This window comes from Callorhinchus milii, unplaced genomic scaffold (assembly GCF_018977255.1).
Source record: "Callorhinchus milii isolate IMCB2004 unplaced genomic scaffold, IMCB_Cmil_1.0 Scaffold8, whole genome shotgun sequence".
NCBI lineage: Eukaryota > Metazoa > Chordata > Chondrichthyes > Chimaeriformes > Callorhinchidae > Callorhinchus > Callorhinchus milii.
Genome location: NW_024704749.1, coordinates 1,434,823 through 1,460,170, shown reverse-complemented (window position 1 = coordinate 1,460,170; position 25,348 = coordinate 1,434,823). Strand labels below are relative to the sequence as shown.

General features: G+C 43.6%; 1 protein-coding gene and 2 non-coding genes across 4 annotated transcripts in view; all 3 read right to left on the bottom strand.

The window, feature by feature from the left end:
* Positions 1-25,072, bottom strand: part of sfi1 (SFI1 centrin binding protein) — a 48,148-nt gene extending 23,076 nt beyond the window's left edge. For both annotated transcript variants that reach the window (XM_007910898.2, XM_007910899.2), the window contains exons 1-16: positions 24,599-25,072; positions 23,916-24,079; positions 22,849-22,920; positions 22,574-22,684; positions 21,487-21,581; positions 20,772-20,889; positions 13,569-13,671; positions 13,006-13,162; positions 11,969-12,130; positions 11,265-11,335; positions 10,022-10,114; positions 9,164-9,261; positions 6,707-6,773; positions 5,289-5,419; positions 2,587-2,668; positions 2,238-2,416 (exon numbers count right to left, since the gene is read on the bottom strand). In XM_007910898.2, the coding sequence (XP_007909089.2) occupies positions 2,238-2,416; positions 2,587-2,668; positions 5,289-5,419; positions 6,707-6,773; positions 9,164-9,261; positions 10,022-10,114; positions 11,265-11,335; positions 11,969-12,130; positions 13,006-13,162; positions 13,569-13,671; positions 20,772-20,889; positions 21,487-21,581; positions 22,574-22,599 (1,382 nt within the window). In that variant the 5' untranslated portion in view covers positions 22,600-22,684; positions 22,849-22,920; positions 23,916-24,079; positions 24,599-25,072. The remainder of the gene's footprint in view (positions 1-2,237; positions 2,417-2,586; positions 2,669-5,288; positions 5,420-6,706; positions 6,774-9,163; positions 9,262-10,021; positions 10,115-11,264; positions 11,336-11,968; positions 12,131-13,005; positions 13,163-13,568; positions 13,672-20,771; positions 20,890-21,486; positions 21,582-22,573; positions 22,685-22,848; positions 22,921-23,915; positions 24,080-24,598) is intronic.
* On the bottom strand, positions 4,839-4,912 carry trnas-uga. Its single transcript has one exon. It is a non-coding gene; the product is annotated as a tRNA-Ser (tRNA).
* On the bottom strand, positions 15,329-15,445 carry trnal-cag. The gene is made up of 2 exons: positions 15,408-15,445; positions 15,329-15,374 (listed from the first exon to the last, which is right to left on the bottom strand). It is a non-coding gene; the product is annotated as a tRNA-Leu (tRNA).
* Positions 25,073-25,348: the final 276 nt, after the last annotated feature.

Here is a 25,348-nt window from a genome sequence, read left to right as displayed (position 1 = left end):
AAATAATAATTGATCTTTGAATACTCAGAAGGATGAACTTGGAAGAATGAAGGTCCAGATATAAAGAATAACTTGGTGAGGAAATGCATCAGTTCAGCTGTTTGATTCTCACACCACAATTGTGGGTCTGACTGCCGCATTTGTCTATAAATGCCGTCACTAAACTTCACACTAAAATGTTGTGAAGCTCTCAGGTGGCTTGATGATGCGATAAGACGCTATTATCAAATGCAAGGATTATTATTGTAATTTGAACCCCACAAGTGACCAGCACTTACACCCAGGCAGCACACAGCAGGACCTGTACCAGGAAGCAGTGTCACACCAAAAGGAAAACACCAGCAGCCACTCTCTCTCACTGTAACTAACACAGTTAGAAAACACATCACATTTGTGGGGTCAGATTCTGGAGGCAGAACATTTACTACAACAACAACGGAGAGCATTTAAATAACTTTAAATCTAAATAAGATTTTCAATGTTCTCCATGGCATTGTCTCGTGCTGTGGTACAGTTCTGTACAGGTACAGCCCTGACAGATTTAACATGCCTCACCCAAAAGCCAATTCTGCATGTGTAAAAGCTTGGGCAATTGTGAGAAGGTTGTAGTCAGGTTCACAAAGCAAAGCGCACTGTCAGGAACAGGAACGCTGTCTGTTTCCCCTCACTAATTCATGGGTGTCATCTTTTACAGCACCAAACACAGGTTGAGATCAGGTAAGTCAGCACAAGGCAGGGATAGGTCTATGTAGCTGTGTCTTAGCCCTCCTCCTGCCCTCTCTGCAACCACCATTCTGTCTCACTCCCTCTCTTTCTGTCTGTAAGTCCTGTCTCAAATCCCATCTCTTTGAATGCGTCTGTGACAACTTGCCCCCACCCCACCCACCATTCAGTGTCTAATTCCATCCCTAAAAAGCTATCTGAGATGACCCATCATGAAAGGCGCTACAACAAGAACAAAATTACATGCGTATAGCACCTTTCACATCGGTAGGACATCCCAAGACACTGGACAGTCAGTGTTTCGGATCCAAGCTCGGTGTCAGGATTGGGGAGGGAGGAGGGCAGGGGGAGAAGCAGAGTGATTGAAAGCACGTTCGAAGAGGAGAGTCTTGAGATGGGTCTTGAAGGAGGCGAGGGAGGGGGCGAGGCGGAGGGACTGCGGGATGGAATTCCAGAAGGTGGGGGCAGAGTGGCAATGGCACGCCCGCCAATGGTGGGGGAGCGAGGCGGGGGACGTGAAGCAGACCATAGCCCGGTGAGCAGAGGGAGCGAACAGGATGCAAGGGGTTAGGAGGTCACAGAGGTAGGGGATCGCAAGATGGTGGAAGGCTTTGAATGTGAGGACCAGGATCTTGAACTGTATCCTCCGTGTGATGGGAAGCCAGTGGAGTCGGGCGACGATGGGGTGATAGGGTCACGAAGCCTGGTGCGGGAGAGGACATGGGCTGCAGAGTTCTGGGTGATCTGCAGCCTGTGGAGGGAGGAGTTGGGGAGGCCGACAAGCAGGGAGTTTGCACAGTCAAGCTTCAATGTTATGAAGGTGTGTATGAAGGTTTTGGCGGCCTGCGGTGTGAGACAGTGTTGGAGCCGGGCGATATTGCGGAGGTGATGAAGGCAGAGCGGGTAGTGGCACGGATGTGGGATAGAAAGGACAGTTGAGGGTCAAACAAAACGCTAAGGTTCCGGACTGGTTTAGTAAGGTGCAGTGTGCAACCATGGATGGTGATGCTGTCAGTGCCTGAGGTGAGGAGGCGCTGACGGGAGCCAACCTGGAGAGCCTCGGTCTTGTTGACATTCAACTATAGAAAGTTAGCTCTCATCCAGGACTTGAAGCCTGACAGACATTCTGTCAGGACAGCAGTGGGTCCTGGAGTCCAGGCTGGGGGCAGAGAGATAGAGTTAGGGTGTCATCCGCGTACATGCGTATGACACTCAAGAAATAATCCCTCAAGAAAGAAAAAACAATAAATTGGTCACTTCAATCCACGACTGTTTGTGGGACTGTTTTTAAAGGGGTGGGAACGGGGCCAGTGGACAGGGAGAGGTTTATGATGTCTGTAAGTAGAAGGGCAAGGAGGTGGAGCTGGGAGGTAACCATCATCGATGATGTACAAACATGCAAGTTGCTGTAATGAAATTATCTAATGAACTGTCAGAAACTCCAAACTTAAGAATCATTTGTGGAATTGCTCATCCAGAAGAGGGACAAGAATTAAATGCAGTGTTTTTAATACCTTGACTTCAGCTCTGTTACACTCTCCCTCCAAACGCGCAGGGATATAAGTATCAGACGATGTCTGAAATAATTTTTGGCTATGACCTCCTTCTCTTTCTTCTCCAAGCAAAGGGCAGTTTGTTCACACCAGCATCGCCAGTAACACAGCAACACTCGCCGAGAACAATGAATCACAGCCTGCGAAACAGAAAGGGCGGTAAACAACAACTTGCATTTATATAACGCCCTCCACGCAGGGTAGCATCCCGGTGCTTGACAGTGGCTTATTTTAGCCACGTCAGTCAATTCTACTTTGGCACTAACTAAACGAGAGGCTGGCTGATATAAATAAAAATATATATATTTACCAATCTTTCTGCCAATCGATTGTCACGCTGATGATTCATTCTCTCCCACCAAGCATACAATGCCCCCCTCTGTGCTGTATCTCTATGAAGACAAACAATGAGACATTATCCAGAGATCTAGAAGGATTAAGTGAATTGATGGGGCTGATTGGCACCTATAGAGCACGTAGTCAGGCAGAGATGAATCAATAATAATAACAATAATCCTTGCATTTGATTTAGGAGTCCTGTAGTTCAGGGTGTTTAGAGCACTCGCCTCACAAGTGAGACCTGGGTTCAATTCCCAACAGGGCGAAACCTTAGGCAAGTTTCCTTACTCCACCCACACCCCTGTTAATAATCCCTCAAGAAAGAAAAAACAATAAATTAGTCACTTCAATCCACGACTGTTTGTGGGGCACTACTGTGCACAATTGGCTGCCGCGTTTCACCCACAAATATACAGTCAATTCACTTTACATTATATTCTGTGAAGCACTTTGAGATGTCTAGAAGACAGCAAATGCAAAGATTATTATAGTGTCTTATTATATCCTTGAGATGTCTCAAAGTGCTTCACAGGGTATGCTACAAAGTGAATTGACTAGATATTTAGCAGGCAATTGCGCACAACAATCCTGGATTGATTTTTTTTAAATTTAAATTTATTTTGTTTTGAAGAAATTATTACCCCATGGAAATCAATCCCACAATCGACTAACAATTGGGTTCCTACTTACTGTTAGATAAACAGAGGCATATGGAATAAGGAAACTTGCCCAACATTTCGCCCTACCCGGAAATCGAACCCAGGTGAGGTGAGTGCTACAGAATTGTTTCACTGAACTATTCACAACTATTTTTAAATTTAAACTCCCAGCACAAGTCATAACTTTTAAATCAATAAAAGCATCCTGAACTTATTGTTTACTGTGAGGGTTTGTATTCAGCAAGGTAATGAAGACAGTACCCCTATAAGAATATAAGGAAATTATACAATACTGTGCAAGGCAAATATTAAGTGCAAAATAAGAGCGTTTCAAAACACATGAGACACATTTAAGGCAGAATCTCTGGAATGAGTTTCATCACAGGCCAGTCATGTGTACAGCAATATCAGAGAACGTGAATCAGGAGAATACAGACAAAGCTAAGTCCACAATGGTGCTAAAATCCTCTCTGGACTCATGCTGGGTACAATTCCACAGGTCTCGCGTAGGTCACCCAAGTGATTATTCTGTGTGTTGAAAAGGGACTTGACAAGCTAATCAACCATGGGTGAAACATCACAGCCAAGCCCAAAACACTCCAGTCACTCCCTTTACAATATGACCCATGTACCGACCGATTTGAAAGGTCCAGTGTAAGGATTATTGATTATTTAATCCTCTTTCTAAGCAGACATGTTCTTTCCAGCAGGGGTCACTAGACAGTGGTCTAGAATTAAAACCTTGACTCTTTTGTCTCCGAGCCCAGTGGGTATTGAGGCACATTGTGGTTCTCAGTGACGCTGCCGGAGAGACCAGCTAATTCTCCAATCAATCATGAGACGTAAATGTTCGTCTGGATGGCTCAAGTGTTGCACTCACCCACTGAGTCAGAGCAATACAAACGAAAAATGATGCTAAATAATGAAAACAAGGCTTGCATTTGAAATAATGCCAATAATGTTGAAATGTTTCAAAGTGGTTTCTGGAAAGTCTAGCAGTAACTATGTATTTATTGGCAAATGCAGCAACCAATTTGTGCACAGCAATGTCTCACAAACAGCCATAAAGTGAATGACCAATTTTATCTGGAGGATTGTTGGCTGGGACACCGGGAGAGAGAAACTCCCTCTTTTCAAATAGTGTCTGTGTTTATACAGTAAACTCCTGATAACTTGACCCTGGCTTAACTTGTCACTACCACTTACGCAGCCGTGCTGTTAATATCCCGGCCACCACCCCATGCAAAATAATAATCATAATAATAATCCTTGCGTTTGATATAGCTCCTTATTACGTCGATGAGACGTTTCAAAGCGCTTCACATAATATACTGTAAAGTAAATTCACTGCATATTTTGTGGGCGAAACCCAGCCGCCAATTGCACAGAGCAGTGTCCCACAAGCAATCGTGGATTGTGTAACCCAATTATTTTAACTTAAATTTATTTTGTTTTGAAGAGATTATTACCCCAGAAAAGCAATCTGCCAATCGACTAACAACCGGGTTCCTACTGACTGCTAGGTAAACAGAGGCGTGTGGAGTAAGGAAACTTGCCCAACATTTCGCCCTGCCTGGGAATCAAACCCAGGTCCTCTCGCTTTCAAGGCGAGTGCTCCAACCACTGAGCTACAGGACACTTGGTTTGCACCTCTGTAGTATGAAACACAGCAGCTGCAAATCACTGTCAGCAATATTCCAAGTAATCCCTTAATAAGTCAAAAAAAATTGTGCTTGCAGAGAGCTCTAATATTAATGCTAATTTATTCACTTTTTCTCCTCAGGATCCAGCCAATATGATGAGCAGAAGTGTAAATCAGACTTGCTGTTCCACATCTGGAAATTATATAGTTCAATTCTAGCTGTGCAAATAACTTAATAATAAAAGATAATAACCCTTGCATTTGATATAGTGTATTTCATTCCGAGAGGAAATTTCAAAAGGATTTACAAACGCAGCAACCAATTTGTACAGCAACATAAGAAAATCATTTAACTTCCTGCTTAGACAGTACCTGTCAAACTCTGTTGCTATCTCCTTCAGCCGGTTCAGATGCTTCCTCTCATTGACAAACACCCTCCACAAGTGAAGGCAGCGAGGCAAGATCTTCCTGCTGTAGTGAGTCTCTGCCTTATCAGACTGAACCTATAAAACAACAGAGATGAGAAAGGGTGCACAGTGAATTTCCTTTCATTGTTTTCTCCATCTCTAAATGTGCTAACTCTAGTTCGGTATAGTTCCATGGAGACAAATAGCTCTCTGTTAACTGGCCCAAGTGACTACTTACTTTCAGTTGTATAGTAATAATTATAATCTTTGCATTTGATATATCACGTCGCTGAGATGTCTCAAAGTGCTTTACAAAATACATTGTAAAGTGGATTGACAGTGTATTTTGTGGGGTAAAGCCAGTAAAGCCACAATAACACGCATACAGCTACTGTCACCTGAAAGCTCCCCCTTCCCCTGGCTCGTCATCGGGCGCCGCCATTGTTAAGCGCTCTGGGACATCGCCCGGAGTTGAAGACGCTATATAAATGCAAGTTGTTGTTGCACTTTCTAATACTTTAAAAAAATAGTGAAACAACTTATTTGTTCTTGTGTGAAAGCAGCATCCCACGATTTCTGTATTCTTTCAAGTAATTCAATCCTCACTTCAGACACCTGACCTCCTCAGAAACTAAAATATACTTTTACCTTCCCAGGTTGTGAAGGGTTATTCGTGGACAGGAAATCTAGCTCTCTATTAGTCTCCTAATCATGTTTACTCTTCTTTGGTTGGTAATATTTCTTCTCCAATTTTGTTGGAAATTTCCCATTGGCGGAACAAAGGTCCATGATCCTAGTTATCAGCCAGACTTTGCCCCAAGTGGAATTATTCATGTTTTTTCACTCAGCGAATTGTTGGAATTTGGAATGATCTGCCTGAAAGGGCAGTGAAGTCCGATTCGATAACAGCTTTTAAGAGAGAACTGGACAGGTATCTTGGGAAGACGGGTTTGCAGGATTATGGGGAGAAAGTTGGTGATTGGGGTTAGTGAAAGTGACTTGCACTGTCAAAGAGCCGGCACAGACTCAATGGGCCGAATGGCCTCCTTCTGTGCTGTAACATTCTATAAATCTATGAATCTATGTCTGATCCTGGGCAGTGAGCTACAGCACGCTATTTGCTCTTTCCAACACCCCCAACACTCCCCCCACCGCCCAACACCTCCCCATTACCCTGTTTGAATTAACTCAACAAAGACAAGGGAGTGGGCCGAGGAACTACTGTGTCTATGCAGATCAGTTTGCATGGTGATGGGTTTCCACATGTGTCAGACCACGGCTGCCCAAAATAAATCATCAAAGTCAGCCTCAACGTCTGGAAACATATTCTGAGAAATTTGCATGGTGGGGTGGGGGGGGTTGGTGAAATGTAAATACACTCACCAAATACCACCTTCTCCACTGCAAATGATTTATCCAAAAGCACAGTGATCTCCGTAGCAAAACCTTCCTGCAACAGAAACACAGATCTTCAGTGGATTCAGCAAAATGTAATTGTGTTCTGAGATAACCAGAGAATCGTGAGACAATTCAGCTATAGACGGAGTTCCCCTTTCCAAAAGTGTACAACATCCGACACATACACAAGGTCTTCCCACATACTCACGGCATTGAAATCACAACTCACAATATGATCTCATTCTCTCTCAGGACTTCAAATCTGCAGAAACACTACTTCAGTGAACAAGCAGTAAACTTATGGAAAAGGCTCCCGAGGGAGACAGGCGGTGGAAGCAGAAAATGTTTGTTTCTGATAGATTTCTGCTAGAAAATAATATCTGGGGAAAACAGTGTATAGTTTGGGACACGACATGTCAAGCGACTGCCAGGATGGTGGAAGGCAAACAAGATGGACCTTGGTCTTCTTTTGCCAACAAATTCTTACGTTCTTATTCAAATGTGACTGAGAGGCCGGCAATTAATGGCTGTTTTCAATTCCAGTGCTTTGGTGTGGGGCGCCTCGGTGAAATACAACCCGCAGAAAGTTGGCAAGGACCATGTGATGGAAGATGAAGACGTCATACAGATAGTCAAGAAGTAGACTCAGACACTCGCCCTGATCAAAGCTCGGGCTCATTTCCCTGTTGGGGATGTGTGTCAGTTCGTTACAAGCAACATCTGTACCTTGGGAAAGAGAGCAAGATGGAGAGCAAGTGCTAAAAACCTTTCATTCTGACCAGACCATAATCAATGCTTTCCCTTAAATACACACCAGACATTACATTCTGAACATTTCAGGAGTGGAGCTATCAGCAAGTTGCCTTTAACCTTCAGTGGTTACCTATTTCACCCAAATAAAATGTGCAAGTGTAAAACACATTCACTGCTGAAGTGTCAGTTGCTTTAAATTTATTCCAAGGTTTGTCTATTTACTAAACTAAAATCTTATGGGCTGAATCCCCACAATATACTGTACAGCATGTTTACGATGGCAGAGGATCTTAAGGTGTGCCCTTTAAGGTGTGTGCACAAGATTTGTCACGGTTATTGGATATCCTTGTGGGGGGGTGGGTGTTAGGGAAGGAAAGAGAAGGTAAGTTTGGGGCTGACCTGTACAAAGCTGATATGACTAGTGATGGGATACTGGAATTTAGTCCGTTTTTTGTGTGGTCTCAGTCATGTGGTTTCTGAGACAAACTGGGTGCATGTGGTGAATAGTGAAAAGAATCATAGAATCACAGAATTATACAGCACAGAAGGAGGCCATTTGACCCATCATGTCTGTGCCGGCTCTTTGAAAAGAGCTTCCAAATCAATCCTACTCCCCCACTCTCTCCCCATAGCCCTGCAAACTTATCCTCCCCAAATAATTATCTACTTTTCTCTTAAAAGTTGTTATCAAATCGTCTTCCACCTCTCTTTCAGGCAATGCATTTCAGATCCGAACAACTCGCTGTGTGAAAGAATATCTGCTCACCTCTGTTTCTTTTAACAACTATTTTAAATCGGTGTCCTCAGGTTACTGACCCACCCGCCAGTGGAAATAGTTTCTCCTTATTCACCCTATCGAATCCTCTCATAATTCTGAAAACATCTATTAAACTTATTTTGCCTAGCAAATTATTATGTTCTTCATAACTGTGAAATATTTTATCTCTCTCAAAATTTTGTTCCTCTTTCAATCCGCAAACCCCAGCTTGGTGTCAGGTAAAAACAACATCTTGATTGATCACATCCTCTCTGTTCATCCTTAACGGTTCCCTGACTATGGTTTCACAATAACAAAATATGTATTGTAACTGCCGTGCTGCTGTATCACGTTCAGCCTTGCTTATAATTATATATCACCATCTTACACATTTCAAATGGTTGCTATTATGACTCATTATCTTGCAAGAAGTTTAGTACAATAATAATCCTTGCATTTGATATAGCGCCTTATCACGGTTTCGAGACATCTCAAAGCGCTTCACAGGATATACTGTAAAGTGGATTGGCTGTATATTTTGTGGGCGAAACGTGGCAGCCAATTGCCCACAGCAGTGTCCCACAAACAGTCATGGTTTCAGTGACCAAATTATTATCTTTTTTAAGGGATTATTTGCAAGAACTACAGCACTTCAAGCTGACCATTGGCACAGTTCAAGAACTGACTGGTCAGTTATAAGGCCTTCATAAACTCACGTCACGCCCTCATTTTTTCACCCATGTGAACCAGAAGAGCAAACTCTTTTACATTTCTGTTCACCACAAAAGTTTTGTTTCCTCTGATTCAGATATGAGGGAAGAGGGAAAGCCCCATTAACAACACATTATCTTAAACATGTTAGCTTTAGAATGACCTTGAATTAAGCTTTTGGTAAAAGCTGAAAGGATTGTGGATTGTGGGTGTAAAAATACCTGAAGTGGCTTTGAGCTCGACAGGTCAGTTCACTCATCTCAAATTCCTCTTGTTGTTCCAGTTGTTGCTTCCACTGACCCCAAAACCTCTGCAGGAGCTGTTAAACCAGAAATCCATACAGTCTATTATTACTGTAAATTACAAAACTGACATCTCCATTGGTGCCAGCATAATTATACGAATACTAAAAATTGCTACCTGCACCTTTAATAGGCGCCGCTGGCAATTTATCCTTCTTTGTAAAATTAACAGTAGGTATTCCACAAAATAGCAATGGACAAAACAATTAATACAAAAGTGTATTAATTGTTATTCAGTTACATTCATTAAAGAATCTGTCTGTCTGGCTACCTATCCATCATTTTCACCACTGATAACACTTCCATATTGCCTCAAAGTGAATATTAGCCATGATTATTCCAGCACATTGCAGTAAGTTTATTGAATGTAAAAGTTACATTTAAAGATATAATGAAGACAAATGCCCCAATACCGATGACCACTCTCTCGTCATTTTGATTTAGAATAATAGATCTGAACTTTTAAATAAGCTTTTCTCTATTGCTGTGGCATTAAACCAGCGCTCCAAGACGCTATCCCGTGTGAAAAACTCTAGAACTGTCTCACTCAGTCCCTCTGCCTTGCCCCCTCCCTCCCCACTTTCAAATCCCGCCTAAAGACCTTCCTTTTTTAATCGTGTTTTTCGGTCACCTCCCCCTTCCCTCTCCCCCTGGCTCGGGGTCAGACACCACCACTGTCAAGTGTCCGGGATGCTACCCTGAGTGAAGGGCGCAATATAAATTCAAGCTGTTGTTAAACCTGAAATCTTCCTAAGGCAGATAAATCAAAACTCTTACCCAAACATGGCATTGCTGGTGTCCCAAATTACACTGCATCCGTTTCAGTCGAACACATCTTACATTCAACCTCACAGCATACATCCCCATATGCTGGCAGAACAGAATACCGTTTTTAGAATAACCTCACAGTAAAAAATAAAATACAAGTTTCATAAGACTCTCAAAATCACTTATCTAGGGTGGGAGAGTGGAGAAAAAAATATCGTCTTTATCTTTCTGCTCCCGATCACGACTTAGTTTGTTTGTGGGGCACTGCTGTGCGCAATTGGCTGCCGCATCTCACCCACAAGATAAGGTGTTATATCAAATGCAAGGATTATTGTTATTTTATTATTAGTAACCTCTGCTGGCAATGTATGCTTGATATTGGGTGGGGACAGGATTAGGCAGGGACACGGGAGGGAGGAGGGGGATGGAATAAAAATATTAAAGCTGTCAATGAATAAGAAGCTGAGTATCATCAGATCGAGATGTGTTAATAACTGAACTGCCCAAACTGACGGGGGAAGCAAATTCTGTACTGACAGTATTATAAATAATAATAATCCTTGCATTTGATACAGGGCCTTATCACATCTTCGAAACGTATTAATGCCAATACTGTTAACATTGCCTAACAAACACATGTAAGCCAAGCATTTCAGTTTGTATTTCAAAGCTTCAAACTTTGGAAAGTGTTGTAAGTGGGCCCTACATTTGCAAAGAAGTTACAGAGATAAATAATAATATTTATCCGTGCATTTGATATAGCGACCGACTTATCACATCCTCGAGACGTCTCAAAGCACTTCACGGGATATACTGTAAAATGTAGTGACTGCATGTTTTGTGGGTAAAACGCGGCAGCCAATTGCGCACAACAGTGTCCCACAAACAATCGTGAATTGAGTAACAAAATTATTATTATTATACTAATTATTTTTGAAGGGATTATTACCGCCCGGAAAGCAATCCACTAATCGACTAACAACCGGGTTCCTACCTACTGCTAGGTAACTGGAGGTGTGTGCCGTAAGGAAGGAACAACATGTCGATGGTTTCACGCCACCTGGGAATCAAACCCAGATCTCTCACTTGTGAGGCGAGTGCTCTAACCACTGAGCCACAGACTCCACAGATGGCATCTGTACAGATGTCAAGCACTGATTGTCAGAATGAGTTGACTCGTATGCCTGAACAGCATGACTGAACACACAGGCATATCACACGGTTTGGTATCAGTGTTGGTGCTATGTCTTACCAGTAGATGACGACGGTAATGATGGTTTGCCAAAGCACGGAGTCTTGCCTTTTCGGCACAAAGAGCAACATCTGGAGCAAAGTAAAGGAAATTCATCCCTGAACCCTTTGAACAAGGAATTTATCAACTTTCTCAAAGTTCAGGAACAACAGATGTTCCTGTGCTATACGAAAAATGTTTTACACTTCTGTTTCTTGTATTTGGTGTTTTATTTGGTATTATTTCGTATTAGTGAAGAACTGTAGGAAGAAACAAGCACTGAGGGAGGTAAGGATTTCCAGGGGAAAAAAATTAGTTGGACTAAGAAAAAGTGTAATAAATTCAACACAGTAAGGATAATAATAATAATCCTTGCATTTTATATAGCACTTCACAGAATAAACTGTAAATTGTCTGTATATTTGTGGGTGAAACGCAGCAGCCAATTGCGCACAGCAGCGTCCCACAAACAAACAGTCGTGGATTGAAGTGACCAATTTCTTATTTTTTTCTTTTTTTTCTTGAGGGATTATTATCAGGCATTTGGAGTAAGAAAACTTGCCCAAAGGATGCAATGTATGTGGGTTACAGTTATTTTTCTCACATAAAATTACAGCAGTTTTTAATAAAATTTAGCAGTTTTTTTTTGCAGTTTGTGAGATTTAAAATTCCGCACAGTAAACTAAACCCAAACGTACAGGCTGGTCTTCAAACTAAAAGGATACAACATCTCCAGGATGCAAATGTCCTTCGCAGGGCGTACCTCCTGGACAAGTCCTGAATGTGATTATGATGTGAACGCATGCTCCTCCGAAGATGCCAAGCTGAAAGCCACGTAACAAAATACCGCTGGATAACATAGCCACTGTACATCTGCTCAGCTACTCCTGAATAAGAAAGAGAAAACATGAGAGGAGCAAAGACAGAAATAACACTTCAAAAACAACAATCAGAGATGTCACAATATTGTGATAAAAAATAAGTCACAATGATGAAGACAGAAAATATTTCCTCATAGGTAGACTGTTTTCTGCAATTCTATCCTCAAATGAACATTTATTATTATAAGCAAGGATTTTGCTGACATCTTTGCTTGGTGTGAAACAACAACAATTGCATTTATATAGCACCCTTCACACAGGGTAGCCACCCGGACGTAAGCCAAGTTGTATGAACAGTAAAAAGAACCCAGGTTCAAACCTGGATCTGTGTTGAATTAATAATAATAATAATAATAATAATAATCCTTGCATTTGATATAGCGCTTTTCACGTCGGGAGGACGTCCCAAAGCGCTTCACAGAACACACTGTAAAGTGAATTGACTGTATATTTGTGGGCGAACGCGGCAGCCAATTGCGCACAGCAATGTCCCACAAACAGTTGTAGATTGAAAATGACCAATTTATTATTGTTTTTGGTTTTGGAGGGATTATTATTAGGCTCTGTGTGGAGTAAGGAAACTTGCCCAAGGTTTCGCCCTCTGCCTGGAATTGAACTCAGGTCTCTCGCTTGCAAAGCGAGTGTTCTAACCACTGAGCTACAGGACTCCAGAATTAGATGAACATACAGATCATATGAACATACATCTCACAGATTCAAACGTATTTTAATTCAACACCCTGTCGTCTCGTTTTTTTCTAGCTTATGATGATGTAGGTTTTAACATCGGTAACAAAAGGCAATTTGTAAAATGCAACAAACTGTAATGATGTGGTTCCTGGACTCGATTTCACAACTGCAGTTAGTGTTTGGACACTTACTGCACTGGCATCGTTTGTCCCTCTTCACCTGGATATATAATACCCAACCTTGTAGAGACCTCAGCAGGCACCTCTGCTGGTATAACTGCTGTGCTCTAGCAATCTTCTCCTGGGCTTGTTGGACTACATGTAACATTGATGTCCATTGAAGCCAGGCCTGTAAACGCAACAGAAAGGATGTTGTTAATTCATGTTATAAATCTGAACCTCAATATATAGTATAGAGTACCGAAAATTAGCACATCAGTAATCTGCTCTCCTCATTATTACTTTTCTAGACTGTATTAGTACAGAATGTCTCATATGATCTAAAAAAAATATACAGAATCATATAGAATTTAGAGCTACTTTGAGATGAAGAGCTGAACCAACAACCATGAAATACTTTTATTTTTATTATCTGTTTCTGTTACAAAAATCAGTATATTTTCGCAGATTTAAACTGTTTAGCAACAGTAAAACAGGAACATAGTTGCAATACAAATCACTTAAGAGGCAAAGGAAATGCTCAAATTTCCTGAATGCGGTGTACAACTAATAGGCAATAGTTAACCCATACTTACCCTGCACTGAAGGGCAGCTTCCCAGTGCTGTGTTGCTAAACCATCAATTCTATCAATGCTTCGCTTCCTCTGCAACTGCTGTGTCCATGTGCACCACACATATCTAGCAACAAACAGCACCTGTTAACACAGTAAATTCTTCCATTGCATTTTAGTATAAAAATAAATAATCGTTGCATTTGATATAGCGCTTTATCACGTCTTCCAGACATCTCAAAGCGTTTCACAGAATACAACAACAACAACATTACATTTGTATAGCGTCTTTCACATCAGGAGGACATCCAAAGGCATTGGACAGTGTACAGCATTTCAGACCCGAGCTGGGGTCAGGGGGGGAGAAGGGAGGGGAGGGGAAGGGGGTTGACCAATGGCATGGTCGAAGAGGAGGGTCTTGAGGCGGGACTTGAAAGAGGCTGAGGAGGGGGTGAGGCGGAGTGACTGGGGAATGGAATTCCAGAGTTTGGGGGCAGAGTGGCTGAAGGCTCTCCCGCCAATGGTGGGGCGGGTGGGTCGGGGGACGTGGAGCAGCCGGAGCAGCTGAGGGGAGGGAGCGGGCGGGTTGGTAGGGGGTTAGGAGGTCACAGAGGTGGGGTGGGGTGAGGCCATGGAGGGCTTTGTATGTGAGGACCAGGATCTTGAACTGGATCCTCTGAAGGATAGGGAGCCAATGGAGTCGGGCGAGAGTGGGGGAGATGGGGTCATGGAGTTTGGTGCGGGAGAGGACACGGTCTGCAGAGTTAGTTCTGGATTATCTGCAGCTGTGGAGGGAAGGGTTGGGAAGGCCGACAAGCAGGGTGTTTGCACAGTCGAGGCTGGAGGTGATGAAGGCATGAACAAGAGTTTCAGCGCCTGAGGGTGAGGTAGTGGCGGAGTCGGGCGACGTTATGGAGGTGAGGGAAGGCAGAGTGGGTCATGGCTTGGATGTGGGGAAGAAAAGATAGTTGAGGGTCGAACAAGACACCTATGTTCCTGACTGGCAGGTGAGTTGGTGAACTGTAGTGGGCAACCATGGAGGTTGATGCTGCCAGAGCCTGAGGTGCGGAGGCGCTGGCGTGAGCCAATCAGGAGGGCCTCAGTCTTGTTCACATTCAACTGTAGGAAATTTGCCCTCATCCAGGACTTGATGTCCGACAGACAGTCTGTCAGGACAGCAGTGATCCTGGAGTTGAGGGAGGGGGCAGACAGGCAGTCTGTCAGGACAGCAGTGGGTCTGGAGTTGAGGGTGGAGGCAGAAAGATAGATATGGAGGTTGACCCCATGTCTGCGGATGATGTCACCGAGGGGGAACATGTAGATATTAAAGAGGAGAGGGCCAAGGACAGAGCCCTGGGGGACGCCAGACGTGACAGTGCGGGGGCTGGAGGAGAAACCGTTAGAGGCAACAAAGTGGAGATGGTGAGAGAGATAGGATTCGATCCAGTAAGTGTTGGGGAAAGGGGAAACATTGTAATGCTGATCTTTTCTTTGCATTCAAGGCCTGTTTGATAGAGAGCACTGACTTCTTGCTCGTAATGTGCATTCCCCTTACATTGACCACCCCATCGTAATTTACTTCCCCTTACAGTATCCATCTCCATATCTCAGGGAACACTGACCTGCTTTATTTCCCCGCCTGACCTGCCCCAGTTACATATTCTGCCCCACTCTCTGGAATTACAAATTGTTATTCACGTGGATTTTATCTTTTGGGGGAATTCCAGGATACTAAATTGTCCTCAATAACTTGTAAAATGGCAACTCAGGGCTTAAAATCTTCATGTCAGAAATGGGATTCGAACCCACACCCCTAGAAAGGGACCAGAAACCTCCAGCCATCACAAGGCAAGGAGTGCACTCCCTGAGTCTGGCGCCTTAGACCACTCGGCCATCCTAACAGATACTTTTCTACAGCTTTTCTGTGTCTTGATGTGATCAAAAAGGTCACTTGTTGTACACGGTGCCTACAGTACAATGAGATAACAACAACAACTTGCACTTATCCAGTGCCCTTCACGTATGGTAGTGTCCCGAGGGCATGAAGGGTTTTGAAATCGAGCGAGAGGATCCTGAAATCAATCTGTTCAGTAGTTGGGAGCCAGTGGAGCCTGGCAAGAACCGGTGTGATGGGGGTACAGAGTAACAACAAAAGCAGCTGAAACCCTGGTACACTTCTCCGTCACTTCCCGGGTGGACTATCCCGATGCCCTCCTCGCTGTTGGTGAGGACCAGGATCTTGAACTGGAATATACTGTAAAGTGAATTGACTGTATATTTGTGGGTGAAACGCAGCAGCCAATTGCGCACAACAGTGTACCACAAACAGTCGTGGATTGAGTGACCAAATTATGATTTTTTTTTGCTTGTTTTTTTCTTGAGAGATTAATATTGGGCGTGTGGAGTAAGGAAACTTGACCAACGTTTTGTCTTGCCGAGAATTGAACCCAGGTCTCTCGTTTGTGAGGCGAGTGCTCTAACCACTGAGCTACAGGTCTCCACAATCAATGAGGATTAAACAGTATTTAGAATGCATAAAACCCCAGCCCATGTTATAGCGAGGCACAATAAGCTGGTTCGACCTCACATGTGTGCAGAGAGCTGACTCGCTTCCCACGTACTGACTAGTTCCCATGTGAGAAGGAAATATGGCGGCCTCCTGGGTCTTTGCCAACACTTCTATCTTGCACATCAACAACAACAAAATTACCTTTACGTCAGGAGGGCATCCCAAGACGCTGGACAATCAGTGTATATATAAATAAAAAGCACTGTATATGAACACAATAGCGGAGGCTTTGGCTACAATTTTTCAATCTTCGTTGGACACAGGAGTGGTGCCCGAGGACTGGAGAGTGGCCAATGTGACCCTGTACAAAAAGGGACAGAAGGACAAACCTGGGAACTCCAGGCCAGTCAGCCTGACATCAGTAGTGGGGAAACTCCTGGAGACTATAATCCGGGACAGAAAAATCTTCACTTAGAAGAATATGGGTTAATTAGGGACAGCCGCACGGATTTGTTAAAGGCAAATCTTGTCTAACAAATCAAATAGAATTTTTTGATGAGGTAACGGAGAGGGTGGATGAAGGTAGTGCACTAGATGTAGTTTATATGGACTTTCAAAAGGCATTTGACAAAGTGCCACATAAAAGACTTTAAGCAATATAGAAGCCCATGGTATAAAAGGGACAGTGGCAGCGGATCCAGAACTCGCTGGGAGACACAAAGCAGAGTTGTGGTGAACGGCTGCTTTTCTGACTGGAGGGAAGTGTACAGTGGTGTCCCCCAGGGATCGGTATTAGGACCACTGCTCTTCTTAATATACATAAATGATCCGGACTTGGGTATAGCAAGTACCATTTCCAAGTTTGCGGAGGACACAAAGTTAGGTAGGGGGTAAACAGTGAGAAGGATAATGATAATAATAATAATAATAATCCTTGCATTTGATATAGCGCTTTTCACGTTGGGAGGACGTCCCAAAGCTTCACAGAATATACTGTAAAGTGAATTGACTGTATATTTGTGGGCGAACGCGGCAGCCAATTGCGCACAGCAATGTCCCACAAACAGTCGTAGATTGAAAATGACCAATTTATTATTGTTTTGGGTTTTTGGAGGGATTATTATTAGGCTCTGTGTGGAGTACAACCTTCACTGTGAGGAGATGCTGGATTTCCTTGAATCCAAAATCAAGGGAATTCGCTCCGCGGTCACTTCCCCTCCAACATCCACCCACCTCCCACCCCCTCCCTCCCACACTCCTACCCATCCTCCTCTACACACTTTCGTACCCGTTTCCCCACCCTCTGTCACCAAACTCATCCTATCCCTGAAACCCACCACCTGCTCCCTTGACCCCATCCCCACTCCACTCCTTATCTCCCAGCGCCACCTCCTGCCCCACATATCACAGACATCGTCAACCTGTCCCTCTCCTCTGGCTCCGTTCCCATTCCCTTAAAAACTGCCACCATCACTCCCACCTTGAAAAAACCCTCCCTTGATGCGTCGCAGCTATCAAGCTACCGGCCCATCTCCAACCTCCCCTTCCTATCCAAGGTCCTGGAACGAGTTGTCGCCTCCCAGTTGCGCTCTTTCCTCTCCACCCATTCATTATTCGAACCCCTTCAGTCGGGTTTCCGTGCTGCCCATAGCACAGAAACTGCCCTGGTCAAGGTCACCAATGACATCCTGACCATCTCCCTCAGGGCTCCCTCTGCCTCCTCGTCCTCCTCGACCTATCGGCAGCATTCGATACGGTCGACCACGCTATCCTCCTCCACCGCTTGTCCTCCCACCTCAAGGCCCTGTCCTTGAGTGGTTTAGGTCGTACCTCTCCCACCGTCTTCATTTTGTTTCCACGAATGGCTTCTCCTCCACCCCCCGCACTGTCTCGTGTGGTGCCCCTCAGGGCTCTGTCCTCGGTTCCCTCCTCTTCACCCTCTATATGCTCCCCCTGTGGTGACATCATCCGCAGACATGGGGTTAACTCCCACATGTATGCGGATGATACCCAACTCTATCTTTCCTCTTCTACCCTCAACTCCACGACCACCGATGTCCTGACAGCTGTCTGTCCGACATCGAGTCCTGGACGAGAGACAACTTTCTTCAGCTCAACGTGCGTAAAACTGAGGCCCTCCTGATTGGCACTCTCCACCTCTCAAAGCCATCAGGAACCTCGGGGTTCTGTTCGACCCTGAGCTGTCCTTTCTCCCCCATATCCGCGCCACAACTGGCACCGCCTTCCATCACCTCCGGAATGTCGCCAGACTACGGCACTACCTCACCCCTCACGCGGCTGAAACTCTGGTTCACGCCTTTGTCACCTCAAGGCTGGTCTATGGGAACTCTCTCCTCGCCGGCCTTCCCGCCACCTCCCTCCACACTGCAGGTCATTCAGAACTCTGCAGCTCGTGTACTGTCCCGCACCAGACACCGCGACCACATCACTCCCACCCTCGCTCACCTCCACTGGCTCCCCATCCCCCAGAGGATCGAATTCAAGATCCTCATCCTCACCTACAAGGCCATTCACGGCCTCGCTCCCTCCTACCTCTCCGACCTACTATCCCCCTACTTACCTGCCCATACCCTCCGTTCCTCTGGCTCCGGTCTGCTCCACATCCCCCGCCCCAACCACCCTACCATCGGTGGCCGGGCCTTCAGCCTCTCAGCCCCGAGGCTCTGGAGCTCTATCCCCCAGTGCCTTCGCCGCTTCCTCCCTTTCCTCCTTCAAGGCCGGTCTCAAGATCTTTCTCTTTGACCGTGACTTCAGCTCCCCTCTCGACTCTCTACCCCCTCCTTGCGCCCTCCCTTCCCTCCCCTCACCCTGACCATTTCCCCCCTCCTCGCTCCCTCTCTTCCCTCCCCTCACCCTGACCATTTCCCCCCTCCTCGCTCCCTCCCTTCCCTCCCCTCACCCTGACCATTTCCCCCCTCCTCGCTCCCTCCCTTCCCTCCCCTCACCCTGACCATTTCCCCCTCCTCGCCCCCTCCCTCCCCTCCCCTCACCCTGACCATTTCCCCTACCTCGCCCCCTCCCTCCCTCCCCTCCCCTCACCCTGACCATTTCCCCCTGCTCGGGTCCTGACCCAACTGTACAGCGCCTTGGGACGTCCTCCCGACGTGAAAGGCGCTCTATAAATGGAATCTTGTTGTTGTTGTTGTAAGGAATCTTGCCCAAGGTTTCGCCCTCTGCCTGGAATTGAACTCAGGTCTCTCGCTTGCAAAGCGAGTGCTCTAACCACTGAGCTACAGGAGGGCGGGGAGGGGAGTAGAGGGGAAAGATGGCTGAAAGCATAATTGGGAGGGGAGGCCTTAAGGTGGGGTCTGAAGAAGCACTGAGCAAATGTGATAATATGTCAGGCTACAAAAGACTAAAACAAATGGCAATTTAGAGATTCAAATGATGTACAGAAGATGTACATATAAGTTTCAATGTGGAGAAATGCGAAGTAATGCATTTTGGTAGAAAGAATGAGGGGCAATATAGGCGGTAATACAATCTTAAGGGGGGTGGAAGACCTGGGGGTTCAGACAAATGAATCCTTGAAGGTGACAGGACAGGGAGATAAAGCTGTGAAAATGGCATATGGGATACTGGGCTTTATAAATAGGGGCATAGAGTACAAGAGTCTGGAGGTTATGATTAACCCATATAAACACTGGTTAGGCCTCAGTTAGAATACTGCCCCAGTTCTGGGCACCACACTATAGGAAGGATGTTAAGGCATTGGAAAGGGCGCAGAGGAGATTTACGAGGATGGTACCAGGAATGAGGGGCCGTGATGATGAGGAAAGGCGAGAGAGGTGAGGATTATTCTCATTGGAGCAGAGAAGGTTACGAGGACCTAATAGAGGTCTTCAAAATCATGAGGGGTTCTGATAGGTTAGAAAGGAACAAACTGTTCCCACTGGTGGGTGTGTCGGTGACTCGAGGTCACAGATTCAAAATAGTCTCTAAAGGAAGCCGAGGGGAGGGGAGAAGAAATATTTTCACGCAGCGAGTTGTTCGAATCTGGAAAGCATTGCCTGAAAGGGCAGTCAAGGCCAATTCGATAACTACTTTTAAAAACGCAATGGACGGGTGTCTGAGGAGGACGGGTTTGCAGGTTATGGGGAAAGGGCCGGGGAATGGGACTGACATTACATTGCTCTTTTCAAAGAGCCGCACAGACTCGATGGGCCGAATGGCCTCTTTTTGTGCTGTACAATTCTATGATTCTATGACAATAACACAATAAATCATTATCACAGCACAATACAATACAAAATTACATTTGTATAGCGCCTTTCACGTCTGGGGGACGTTACAATGTAAACAGAGTCAAGAAGTTGCATTAAGCCAACTAATCACTATTTAAGGCAGGTTAGGAAACAGCATAAGTTTGTAAGCCAGTTTGTAAGGAAAATACAACTAGTTTACAATAATAATAATCCTTGCATTGATATAGCGCTTTTCACATCTTCTAGATGTCCCAAAGTGCTTCACAGAATATACTGTAAAATGAATTCACTGTATATTTGTGGGTGAATGATGAGAAAGATATAACACACATATTCTAATCTATGAACAAATTAAGATAAATGTCAGGCTTTACTCAAAGCAAAAATAGAAAAAGAATCTGTTCTCCTGCAATGATATCCAATATAACATCCTCATAAGCATAACATTGACACAAATATTATAAAATGCTTTAAGTTAACGTGTCCACTTACTTTTGAGTTACTTTCATATTGAATTTGTGTGCCTCGACAAGCATTAGACATTTGGTTTTGTTCATGTCAACATACGTGGACCAGTGACTCCATCCCTTCAGCAGCAGCTGTGAGTGGGCTACAGCAAAGAGGATAAAAGTCAGGAAACAGTCAAAGTTTTACAAAGTTTACAATAATCTCTGCATTTGTTACTGGATCTTTCACGTCAAGAACGCTTCACTGAATTAACTACAATGTGTAGTGAATACTTTTGCCCTCCATGGGCAAGGACAGTTCAGGCCACTTAGACAGTGCCCTGGCTGAGATCAGCTAACACTGCAACAATTATTTGCTCCCATAAAACACTCTAATGCATTATTTGAAAAGAGAAGCGAGTTTTTTTTTCTCGTGTGCTGGCCAACAATTCCCCAGATAAAATCAGTCTCTGATCAGGTGGGAGAGCTTACAGGTACTTTGCCTGTAATTTACATGATGTGCATAGTGAAACTATCCTTACCATAGCATGCATTGTGATTTTATTTATTATTTCATAATTTCTCTGAAATATTTTTCACCACAAACGTTAATAATAATAATCATTCTTGCATTTGACATAGCGCCTTATTACATCTTCTAGATGTCTCAAAACGTTCACAGAATATACTGTAAAGTGAATTGACTGTATATTTTGTGGGAGAAATATTAATTACTCATAACAGAAATGTCAGCCTCATACCATGTGAAACAGCCATCTCAGATCTCCTCTTCTTGTTCTGCTGCTGAAGAATATATGCTTGCCAGGCTCTCCAGGTCTGATTGTACATATAATATCTGCAGAGCAGAAACGTGGTAAGCAAAGGAAACTAAAATGTTTAAAACATCAACCTAGCCTTACCCCCGCCCATTACCATCGATGTTCCAAATTAACATCACCCCAAAGGCAAAAGTAAAAAATCACTTTAAAAACTACGAATAAACAAATAAATAATAATAATCCTTTGCATATGATATAGCGCCTAATTACATCTTCGAGACGTCTCAAAGCGCTACGCAGAATATAGTGTAAAGTGAATTGATTGTACGTTTTGTGGGTGAAACACGGCTGCCAATTGCGCACAGCAGTGCCCCAAAAAGAGTCGTGGATTGAGTGACTAAATTATTATTATTTTTATGAAGATATTATTACCCTTCTAGTGTCTAGTGGTGTTAATCTAGAACATGTATGAATAATGCTGAGCAATGCATGAAGGTTACATGAACTCAGATGCCTCGTCACAAAACTGTCCACACTCTTTTGGCAACACAATGGTATTCACAAACTTCAACTCTAGATGTATGTATTTTAATATCAATTTGGAAGTTTGACACTATATGGTTCCTTCGTTATTGGGTTGGATTATTTTCTTTTGCCCACAAAATATACAGTCAATAAACTTTACAGTATAGTCCTTGAAGCTCTTTGAGATGTCTTGAAGACGTGATAAGGCGCTATATCAAATGCAAGGATTATTATTATTATTTTCATCTTCTTTTATGTATGTTCCTAATTTGTTCGCCTCTTCTCTTGATGGTGCTATTCCTGATATGGTACACTTCAATAGGTTCAAATAGGTTCACCCTGCCAGGTTGGCGATTATTCACATACCATCCCAGACATGATTTTTGGCAGGTTACTTAACCATGGGAGGCATCAGAGCCAAACCCATCCAAAGGCTGCATCTTCCAGCAGGGAATCATTGGATAGCAATCAGGCCCTGTAACAACTTACAATTGTACAGCCACTTTAACACAGAAAAACATTTTGAAATGTTTGAAATAGCTACCTGTAGTGACAATCTGCTCGAACCATCAGCTTCCACTCTTTCCACACAATCCACCATTTCTCCTTCCATTCGCCAAAGGTTTTACTCAACAATAAATGGCAATAATGGGATCTGGCAAATGAGTAAAGAGAATATTTAATATTTGTAATATATAAATAATATTGAATATAATCAAAGCACCACTTTAAACAAAGCCTCTCTCCAGGTGCCACCTGCCATTTTGCATTTGGTAATCTTGTTGAAGCACAAACAGAAAATGAGATGTAGAATCTTACTTGGCCGTAGAAGGAAGGATTCTCCCAAATGTCTTACGTATCCACAAATAGAGGAACTTTCTTGCCAGATGCCTGAAACAAAAAAAGGCAAACTTTTTAAATCAAACATGAATGAAGTTAATGTTAAACATGAAGTTAATGCATCCGGCTTTCAATATTGCTTTTGGGTATTCCCATTGGTGTAATGGATAGAGCCAGATCGAAAGCTCACTAGTATAACTCGGTCTGGAGAGGGGCTTTGTTTAAAGTGGTGCTTTGACCGATGCTTGGGAAGGCTAAATTGGCCCAGCCTTCCCCGGATAAGGAAAGAAAAAAACAGCATGGTTCTTGCTCTTGGTCACTCTTCCGCGGCCTATATAATATAATCTTTGCAATTGATATAGCAATATAATATATAACACTTATAACTTATATGTAGTAGCGAGGTGAGGATATGTCAGGCTCCGTTCAATGTCCTCTACAATCAAGTTGCCTACTGACATTCACCACAAGGCTTACATATAAACAATGGTCAGTTGCGCAGGTACTAAGGGTAACCTGTGGAGTCCTGTAGCTTAGTGGTTAGAGCACTCATTTCGCAAGGACCTGGCTTCAATTCCCAACAGAGCGAAATGTTGGGCAAGTTTCCTCACTCCACACACCTCTGTTTAGCTAGCAGTAAGTAGGAACCGGTTGTTAGTCAATTAGCAAATCACTTTTCTGGGGATAATAAACCCATCAAAAAAATAATAATTTGGTCACTCAATCCACGACTGTTTGTGGGACGCTGCTGTGCGCAATTGGTTGCTGCGTTTCGCCCACAAAATACACAGTCAATTCACTTTACTATATATTCTGTGAAGCGCTTTGAGACGTCTTGACAACGTGAAATGCGATATCAAATACATGGATTATTATTATTATTTATAACTATTGCTTGTGGAAAAATGACCCAGTGAAGAGGTTGGGCACGAGGCGCAGAGGTCAAAAGGGGTGAGAAACCAGAAAAATAATTACAAATAATTTTTCTTCTTTTAAAAAAAAGCTTTTTAGCCTTGGTGTGCATGATGTGAAGATAATAACCATACCTGATCCGAATTTCCTTTAAGCGTCCCCCCTGTTCCAAGTATAATTCACCCTGTATGGAAATGGGCACTTTCTGATACGATGAACATTGGCGCGACTAGCAGAAGAACCCCGAGATGCACTTTTGGGAAGCCGAGTTTTCTTGGCAGAATTGCCTGTTGCAACTCTGGAAACAAAAAAACAATTACCTGTAGTAGATGACTTTTGTTGGCAAACAGAGCAATTATCCGCACCAGTTATCTTCTAAAGTCCACATTAAAACAAGCAAACAAGAACTCGGGTAATGTCTCATTTGAAAGACAGCTTATAGACAATGCAACATTTCCCCAGAAACAAGCTAAAATTTCAAGCAAACTCACCCATGAACCTAAAACTTTCCAAATTAGAGGCAAGGTGCTACCTACAATCTGACAAATTTACAGCAAAGTTCACTACCAACAAATGAACGGTTGACCAGGCCTTTGCCAGGGCAACTGCTAACCCACTCATTAAAAGCTGACCAAAAACATCCCAGGTTCATCCATCTTTGTCTTGTGAGGGCAAAATAGGACAATGGTTGCAGTGCCCCATTGTTAAAACCTGTTGACATTTATTGTCTTAACTCACATAAGACAATCCTGTGCTAACGGATAGTGAATCACTGCCTATGATTAAAAAGAAAAATGCAGAAAACAATTGAATTTACCTCCTCGTGCTCTTCTCCATCAGATTATTTGAAACACATATCTCTACATGTGCACCCTTTCTGATTTGAGGTTTTTCTTTAAAATCCATTCGATTCCAGGTATAATAAGTTTCTCTTAAGTAGTAAACAGCAACAAAACACCTCTGCAATCTCCTTGCAGCACTGTACAATGAGTTGTACAATGAGTTGATTGTAAATTCCAAGAACTGGATTTGACAATAAATTTACGATTTCATCCTGAAGACGTAAAAATCCTGGTTCCAGCGATGTGCTTTTCCGCTGTATTGTTTGCAGCAAATTTTTCATTCCAATTGATGCTTCTCGTGGAATCGTTTGTGGCAGGCCTCCTCAGACGCACTGTGGCGAAAGTCCTTCACAAGAATTTAATGGATATCCAAATTTCAGAGAATTCAGTTCTGAAAATACTCGATTTACACTTTAATAAACGGAGATGGCTTGACAAGGATATCAAAGGCAAATGCAAGGATTATTATATTTATTATTATTATTATTATAGATCAAATTCAATGCAGCCCCAGACAGCACCAGTAAGAAGTAATTGCTGAAACTTGTTGTGGCTAAAGGTTCAAAGTAAAAATCTTCATGATGATTGCCAAACTTTTTTCTGCGTAAAAACAAAGCATATTATTGTTACTGATGCCCCTCCCCCTGCTGCTCACTCACCCGCCCCCCCCTCCCGATGCCCAGACTCACTCTCCCCCCCGCCCTCCCGATGCCCACTCACTCCCC